The sequence below is a fragment of the Triticum urartu genome, chromosome 1 (genome assembly GCF_003073215.2).
Source record: "Triticum urartu cultivar G1812 chromosome 1, Tu2.1, whole genome shotgun sequence".
NCBI classification, from domain to species: Eukaryota; Viridiplantae; Streptophyta; class Magnoliopsida; order Poales; family Poaceae; genus Triticum; species Triticum urartu.
Genome location: NC_053022.1, coordinates 321101935 through 321111122, shown reverse-complemented (window position 1 = coordinate 321111122; position 9188 = coordinate 321101935). Strand labels below are relative to the sequence as shown.

The 9188-nt window shown below is 45.0% G+C and overlaps 1 protein-coding gene across 1 annotated transcript; it reads left to right on the top strand.

Annotated features, from left to right (window-relative positions):
- The first annotated feature begins 7788 nt into the window (after positions 1-7788).
- LOC125509830 lies at positions 7789-8443 on the top strand. Its single transcript, XM_048674856.1, has 2 exons — positions 7789-7964; positions 8080-8443. The coding sequence occupies exons 1-2, from the start codon at positions 7862-7864 to the stop codon at positions 8298-8300; spliced, it is 324 nt and encodes a 107-aa protein (XP_048530813.1). The 5' UTR covers positions 7789-7861; the 3' UTR covers positions 8301-8443.
- Positions 8444-9188: the final 745 nt, after the last annotated feature.

Here is a 9188-nt window from a genome sequence, read left to right as displayed (position 1 = left end):
CCAACCGGGCTACATCTATTTTTAACATAGTACATACACAAATGCCTACACACATACACATACACTCACGCCTATGAATGCACGCACGCGTGTCTTACCCCTACGGGCACCTTCGAGGTACTGAGGCGGAACAACATCTTGAAATTGACGAATTCATCATGGACACCGTCATAGTCACGGGGACTTCTCCTCCCACTGAACAAACATCGCTAAAATGTCTGAAATAAATTCAAACAAATGTGAGCACCTGTGCTAAGCCTAGGACTTAAACTTGGTAGACTGGTTCCATAAAAAAAACTAACCGTCCAAGCCACGGTAAGTTCGCCGTCTACATCTTTTAGTATGGAACTGCTGTGCAGACGACGGACAAGTGCACGACCAGTGCACGATGAGCATCTAAGGGTCTGCTGCCGGCTGTTGGCATGGAATGGATGGAGCAGATGTGTTCTCGTGCACATGTCGTCTGCCAAGTATCGTGTGCATAGCAGTGCTCCTTTTAGTATTCGTGTGGGGCTGCGTGCGATTATCTTGTGCTCCCACAAAAAAAAAAGCAGTTCAAACATGGATTTCCGGCATCTGAATAGTGGAACCGATCAAATTGGATTCCCGGTGAAGGGAGCGCTCGAGACCACTCACGATCAGATGTACTTTGAACCCCAGCGGTAGGGGCCGGTAGGGTTGATCAATGGACAGTGTTCGACACGAGACTCTCTATGCTACGCACGACACCACTGTCCACTGGTTGAACAGAAGCGCGCATGCCGCATCCTCAACTAGTGCAGCCGTCATTCTCACAGTTCGATGTCGCGACCGGCCGGCATCTTTCAGAACTAACTGATGAGGCACTAACAATGTTTTCTTTCTCTTGTGCGGCTACTCGATCTACCAGGCCTGTAGTGATCGATCAGGTTTGCTTTGCTTTACGGCGAGTGGGAAGCGCAAGTTGATATAGGCTTCTATATATATACAATTTGCAGCGAATGATCATTGCGTCAAGACACGACCGAGCTAGCTACGGTAACCCTCCATGATCACGTCGATCGTACCAGTGATCTGCCATGTGCATGCACGCTCGAGCCTCGCCCTCGAGCCGGACCGATCGATCGATGCCACCTTTCCAAAAGAAACTATGCACATATATAGGTACGGTGAGCAGCATTTGTAGGTGTGCGAAAAGACAAGAGACCGATCGATCGGGAGAGGATACGGAGAGGGAGCAGGATCCCATTTTCTAATCCAAGTGCGACGCTATCCCCTGCGAAAAAAGGCGGGAGATAAGCGAGCAGCTAAGCTAGCGCGCCGAGTAGTGGAGGCTCCCTTTCCCCGTGTTTCCTTTCGAGGATAAGCTGAGATCGATTGGTCGACATGAGGCAACATCTCTATATGCCGCGCGCACGTCCCGTGGGCTTCATTGGCTAGTTTGATTTTGATACAAGACAGGATTTGATATCTTCCAGGGATTAGGTTCGTAGCTAGCTGCATATAACCAAAAAAAAAATTGTACAGAGGCGACGCTCCAGTGGGCATAGATAGAAGTCTCATCCATCCTGGCTACGCTAGAGACTACGGCAAAACGAAAAAACCGAAGCCGTTCGATCATATTTAGTCACATCACAGACGAGAAGTACTTTCAAAATTATATTGAAATTAGTACTAAAGTTGAGACACTTATCTTGAGACGGAAGGAATATGACTTTCCATCAATATTCTTCTAAGGCTGGTCATAGTGGAAAGTAACTTATAGTAATGTCATGCATATGACACTAGTCTAAATTACTACCTTCATAATGCAGAGTACTATCTCCATCACGGTTTAAAAGGCGCACTTGGAAATTCTCTGAAATCTAGGTGGTTATCTATTGGTTATGGGACGGGCTAAAAAATAGTATTCACACTACGCATGCATATAGAAATAGTATATCGGAGTACTAATTAGCTACTAGAAATAAATGCAATGCGCCCTAAACCTTGTCTATTGTGAAAACGCACGCAAATTTAACTGTGCATTCTAAACCGTGAGGGAGGGAGTAACATAGTAGTAGTGTCATAGAGGTCTTCATCTATTAGCTTGTAGACTCATTCCATCTTGGGAAGCGCTATGTTACAGTAACATATTATGTTACCACTTTTCATTAACTACATGCCACATAAGCAAAAAAAATTTAAAAGATGCTATGTTACTTGTTAAGTTACTCCCACTATGACTAGCCTAAGCCACGCGGGGCCGGCGGTGCAGTAAGCAATGCGAATAGCCTAGGTATCTATCAAAGCAACAAGGGAGACACGAGGAACACGAACGTGCCGGGGCCTTCCTCACCGAGCAACACGTACCGTGGCTGATCCGCCGCTTTGGAGGCAGCTTGATCTCCGTGTCTCCGGCCGTGACGAGTGGCCGATAGAGCTTTAGCCTGGGGCGGGAACGGGAATTCATTCCCCTAGCTGTAACTAAGCTACGGCCGGCGTATGTGCCACGCACCGATCATTGAGCGGCGGACGAGCACGGATTTGGGCCATCCGGCAACGTCCCGACATGATGCAACCATAGAAAGGCATCGCTAGCTTGATGAAAGGGCAAGGCTAGCGGACGACCCTCACCTCCGCCTCCTCCTGGCCGTTAGATCCACTTAAACGTGAATTTTGGACCGTTTGTTGGTTGCAAGCTAAAAATCAGCGGACACAATATTTTTCTTACAAACGTTTACTACATCATCGCCCCCATCTGAACGTCACAATACTTCAACGGAAAAACTAATGCACACACGTGTGGGCGTTTGCACATTGCCTATACGCTTCCATCACCACTCATTTGTCATGTATGAACAGATAACATCAGCAGAAATCTTTTTGGTTTCGACTTAAAAATATTTTATCTCCTAATTTAAAAGGCGAATTAAAAGTCCGTCTCGACGAGATATTCAAAACTAGACCCCATGTTGATATGTTTCGACGAAAAAAAATTTGCCTAAAAGTTGCCATGATGTTTACACTGTAGTTGTCATAGTACTTAAACTAAAGTTGCCATGTGGCAATTTTAGTTTGTAGATCATGTCAATTTCAGTTTTTTGATGATGGTAATTCCAGTACTTTGATCATGAAAATATTTTTTCTATGAACCATGACAATTTTAAGTGCATGTATCATGTCAATTTTAGTTTATGGTGCATGGCAAGTCTAGTTTCTTAATTCTCCATTTTATAATATGTCAAAAATTACTTTTAAATATAGAAGAAAATAGCTGAAACATATAATGGCAACTTCAGTGTAAACATCATGACAATTCATGTGCAATAGACATGGCAACTTTTAAAAAAAATCATCAAAATATATTGATATGAGATCTAGTTTTAAAGATCTCGTCGCGAGGGATTTAATGATGAAAACGGATTTTCAGTCGGATTTTTCATTTAAGAGATAAAACATTTTAAAAACTGAAAATCCAGAAAGATTTCCACATGCATGCATGCGGTGACATGACGAAGTCTGTAAGTTATAAGGCGTGTGGGCATGTTTGGCTCCCACTACATATGTAGGCGTTAGCGTTGTCCTACTTCACACAAACCGTGCAACAATGCTTTGTGCGTGCAATAAATCACTGATGGTCAGGGCTAATTGCCGAGAAGAATTATCACACTTATATAGCATAGTAACCAACGCTTGCAACAACATAAAAAATGCTGTGTGTTTTGCTGTGCATTCAAAGTCATTGCAGCATGTCACACATGTGTTTGTAGCAAATCACAAATAATGTTGTAACATGTCCAAGGAACATATCCGACTTGATGAATGGCCGCATGCATCTTTCAGATGCAGAGGCCGGGGGTAAGCCTCCTTTTCCAAAAAATTATATATATCCGACTTGATTTCCCCCCAAAATGCTAACCTTCTGCAACAAAATTTTTGAACATCGGTGTCTTCACCTCGAGCTCGCTAGAGCTCTCTCCCCATCTAATCCATTGGGCCCGGATCCATCCACTCACAACCCCATCCTTTCTAAGCCTGGTGTCATGGGCAAAAGATATCTTGTTTTCATGCTCTAGCTTGAGCTCCACCATGTAAATCAATGAAAACAAAGCTCCATGACCTTTACCCAATATGTGCAAAAGAAGCAGAGGACCATGGGCGATGGTGAGCTGAATGGTGCATGCAATCGCCACTAATGTGGGGTTTTAGGTAACAACATGGCTCTAGGTGTTCAGGAGTGGTAGTGGAGGCAATCAATGATAGTGACACTTTGAGTGCAACGCCGAATAGAGAGGGGATCATGCAGAGAGGAACAAATCATTTTGGGAAGAGAAACATCAGGAACCATGGGACACATAGTTGGCACATGAAACAACCTACGTGAACTAATATCACCCGCCCGAGGTAATCATTTCCTGTTTTGAAAGTACTTCCATTTTAGAAATGGAAGATTCTTTTTACATGTATCTTGGTTATACAACCACAAAGATCTCAACTCCCGATCTCTGCACTAGGGATGCACATAACAAAACAAATGCACACGAAAACTAGGTCAAACCCGGTAAGAAAGTAAATTTGTTCAAGATAACATGTGTAGAAACATAATTGTTTATAAAGATTGCAAGAAGATATTTTGATGTGAAGACTGGACCGTCACCCATGTTGGAAATAAAAGGTCCCTTGCAGCCCTCTCGAGTTGTGAGCACACCACCATCACCAACTCGTGGTACTCCTGCTGCTAGAGAATAGATCAAGTATGTTTCATGGAATGAGAGGCTCCAATGATCACACCAAGTACACAATATTTAGTTCCTCTATTGAGAGGTTGGCATCCAGGCCCTACCGGGTTGAAGCTACCCTGCGTATAATGAACGAGGTGAAACTAAGCATACCAATCATGGGGGAAATGTCGACCTCGCTTCTACCATGAACCACCTTATCATAGATAGTGTAGAGACCATCATACGAGTGCCCAGGCGGAGCATAGGCGCACTTCCTGCACGAATTTTTAGAAATTGTCATAGATTTTCGTCTTCCTAGTTTAGTGTCGCTACATGTATGACAAAATAATTTTTTTTCTCCATGGATGTGGACACTTCTATGATGGATTATCTTTTCGGTATGGTCATTTTCCCACATAACTCGCTTTTTCTTGTAGTGAACGGTGCAGGCTCGAGTACATATGGATCTGGGGAGGGGGTAGATCAAGCTCAGCAGCACCAAAAATGGTGATATGAGAGAGTAAGGAAGTAGCAACCAGATTCCATGGGGGTACAACAGGATTTGATGGCACCGCAGTGGACTCGGTGGCAAGTGGCGGGATCGAGAGGTGACGCTACATATCCCATGGGTCCCGCTATTCATGTCTACACGGTGACCTTTCACGCTAGTGCTCTGGGAATCCCTTCATCGCCTTCGAGATGTGTCAGAGTGGTGTGAATCATGAATACAGAGAGGATCGAGACACCACCGTTGTATATTATGTGTTGTCATAGATTACTTTATTCACTAAACCATTTGATAGAGTCACCATTGATAGATTTTCGGTTGTATGTCATTGATTAACATTGCTACTAACATCCATCTTTCTACTCATCTAAGATGACCGATCATCGATGGTTGCCTTTGTTGTGCTCCCTTCGTCCTAGGATAGTAGGCACACACACTTTTAAGAATGTAACTTTGACCGAGAATTAGTCCAACAATATGTGGTACTATTATACAAAACTAATAATGTTAGATGCACATCTGAATAATAAGTTGGTAGACATTTATGGTGGTGTATAACTCATACTTTATTGGTAAAATTCTTGTTCAAAGCTAAATCTTAAAAATGTGTGTATCTACTAAACTAGGATGGAAAGAGTAGAGTAAGGAGGCGCAAGGGGCAAATTAACAGACATGCCCAACACGACAACATGTGGCACCACACTTGGTTCTACAATCGTGCTTTTGTCAATTAAAGGAGTTTAAAAAACTTAGGGGTTCCCTCATTATTATATGGTAAATTAGGCATATATATGATGTTGAATCTAACTTGACCAAGGGAATCCATGCACTATGAATGTACAATGTCTAAACCAAGCACATAATGGCATGAATTTTTAATCATCCTTATCTAGCTAGCAAAAACACGCTAGATATGCACGTCCAAAGAAACCAACTATACAACAATAATAACTAGCCTTATTGCAAGTTGATACCCGGGTAACATACACTAATATTGCTAAATATGGATATATGTTTTATTATAAGGTTAAAAGTATTAGGTAGCAATACGTGAATGTTATATTTGCTTATGTGATGAGACATATTATTTTTAGTGGTTTGTTTGGAATATTTTAGTGGTTTGTTTGGAATATTTTAGTACCTTCTAGTGCTTTTTGTGAGTTTAAAGAGTATATGTGTTAATTAATACTTGCTCTTGTTTATATATCCCTTGTATATGCATGTGGTATGTGCCCACTTCCGACCTAAGTCTATTCCCTAACCATACGATTTTGAATCTGGCCGATATTTGAACCTGCTCCATCCCGATTTTGAATCCGAAAGTCATATATGCCTTTATGTGCTAGACAATTTCTTAGAGTCACCACTGACTGTCTTCTGTTGTATGCCAATGATAAGTATTACTAGTGGCATACATCTATCTGCCCATCAGAGATGACCAACCATCGACGGTTGTCCGTGTAGTACTCCCCTCACCCTTGTTTAGTAGGCACACATACACTTCTTGAGATTTAACTTTGATCAAGAATTTTCCAACAATATGTGGTTTATAGTATACAAAATTGATAATGTTAGATTCAAAATTTGAAAAATAATAATCAAATGGTGTGATATTTTTGGCATATAACTCGTATTTAATTGTTCAAAGTTGAATCTTCAGAACGTAGGATGGAGGCAGTAGTGTAAGGGGGGTGCTAGGGGCAAACTAACAAACATACCGAAGTACTAACCAACGTCACAACATGTGGGCACCATCACTTTATTGCTTTTGCCACTGAAAGGAATTTATAAAACAAAAGGGTTGCCTCATTGGTACATGGTACATTAAGCATATAGATGGATGATGTTGAATCTAACTTGATCAGTGAAATCCGTGCACTATGAATTTATAATGTCGAAATCGAGCACACAATACCAATGCCATGAATTTTAATCCTCCTTATCTACAGGTAGCAAAAGCACGCTAGATATGCGCGTCCAAATCAAGCAATTATACAGCAATAATAACCAGCCTTATTACAAGTTGATGCCTGGATAACATACACTATTATTGCTAACGATCCACGCACAAAAGCAGCAAACAACCGTATCGGCGTCTAATCGCTCACATGTACTTGCCGCAGCTTTCCACCTATTCGCTTTGTCAGAATGTCTGCTTATCTTCTTTAGGCCAACTTCAACACACTATTCTAAACGGATGTCTGTTTCGTCCGGGTTTCATCTCTTTGGGGCAGAAAAACGGACACCCCGTTTGTTTATGGTTGTGTAGCCGTCGATGTGCCCAACCACCCAAAGTGGGTCCGATCGCCCGTGTACAATTAATTTGGGCGGTGGGAGGTGGGTGGGCGGTCGACATGCGGGTCCGAGATGGACGAGGAGCGGGCACGTGAGCGTCCATTTGCTGTCCGTCTGACGCAAACAGGACGCATGTTTGCATCGAAAATGGGTTGAGTCGGACTCTAAAGAAATATTTTTTATGGATGAGGTTGCGCGTTGGACTGTCTCCTCGGTCCGTTTGGGCCGAAACGGACAGGCCGGTGGTCGTTGGAGTTGGCCTTATATATCACCATGGCCAGCATGCACAGGGCGCGCCAAGCCATCAGCTTGTCACCTTCCCGCCCGTGCCCGAGCAGAACACCGGAACAGAGCGAGCGAACACAAGCTAATACCCATGGCCCAGGGAAGCGATGCCGCCGCGTGCCGCTGCAGTCTGCCCCTGCTGCCACTGCCACCGCGGCGCCTCCTCCTCGTCGTCCTCGTCGCCATGCTCACCGGTAAGCCGCGTACGTGCAACCGCAAGCTCGCATGGAGTGGCGAAGCGCGAGCTGCATGCATCTCTTGAAACGTGTGCATGCATGCGTCTGATGTGGCGTGACCCGTTTTTTGCAGTGGTTTTGGTGGCGCCGCCTTCGGCGAGGGCGGCGTGGGTGGAGGACTACCCGTCGGGGGTGCCGTGCGGGGCGACGATCCCGGTGGAGCAGTGCGACCCGGGGGACGCGGCGGCCAACAGCGCCTGCATGGACGTGTGCCACTACGGCGGGTGCCGCCGCGGCGGCCGCTGCGTGTCGCTCGGCTTCGCCAGGGGACGCGGCTGCCATTGCAGGTGCTAGCCTGCCGCGCGGCAGCTTCCATGTTCTTGCACTTCGCCAGCGGTTCTTCCCGGCCTTTTTTCCCCTCTGTGTGTGTTTGAGTGGTACGATCTGTGCAATATTGCGTTGGGTGTTTTCACCTGCGCAGTCGGTGGCTTTTGTTTGCTCCTGCGTTTTTCTGCATGCACAGATTAAGGCCGCGTTTGGATTCCCTCCGCTCCGCGGCTCCGCGCCGGAGCAGAACGGCAATCCAGTTAGGGAGCGTTCGGAATCCCTCCACTCCCGAGTCAGCTCGCGGAGCCGGCGGAGCTGCAGGCTGAAAAGGTGAAGCTGGGATATACGCGCTCCGCAGATCTGTGGAGCTGGCGGAAGGCCGAACAGGCCCTTAATTTACACCATAATTTAAGGAGTTGGTTAAACCCCGCTTTACGCGCTTCGCTCCGCGAGGACTGCCGAACGCGTCCTAAGGCCAAAAGCCGTTTCTCAAATTAGAGTCACTGTCCTTCTAAACCTGAATTTAAGCAAACTGGACAAATTGAACCAAGTTAATACTCCCTCCGATCAGAAAAAAAGTGTCATGCCTTCGAACTAAGTTTGAACTAACCTTGGTTCAAACTGCGACACTTCTTTCAGATCGGAGAGAATAATATTTTTGACACATTTCATTAACAAAAGTGCACATGACATTTTTTTTAACCTAGTCTAAATCTCCACGTGCCGTGGAGGCCCCCGTGTTTCATGTCCTATTCTTCCCTATGTTCGTGGCTTCGAGAAGTGAAGTTGTGGGTAATCGGCGAGGAGGAGAGTAGGACATGGGACACGGAGCTGTCCCACATGAGGCACGAGACGTGCCTACGTATGTGTCCCACCTCTACTCTTCTTCTCCGGAGTCTGTCGTATGAACGTCAT

What these genes read in the sequence shown, in the direction of transcription:
- LOC125509830 (XM_048674856.1), top strand. Translation starts at nt 7,862, where the DNA reads ATGGCCCAGGGAAGCGATGCCGCCGCGTGCCGCTGCAGTCTGCCCCTG. An exon ending in CCTCGTCGCCATGCTCACCG is followed by an intron (nt 7,965 to 8,079) that starts GTAAGCCGCGTA and finishes CGTTTTTTGCAG; the next exon opens with TGGTTTTGGTGGCGCCGCCT.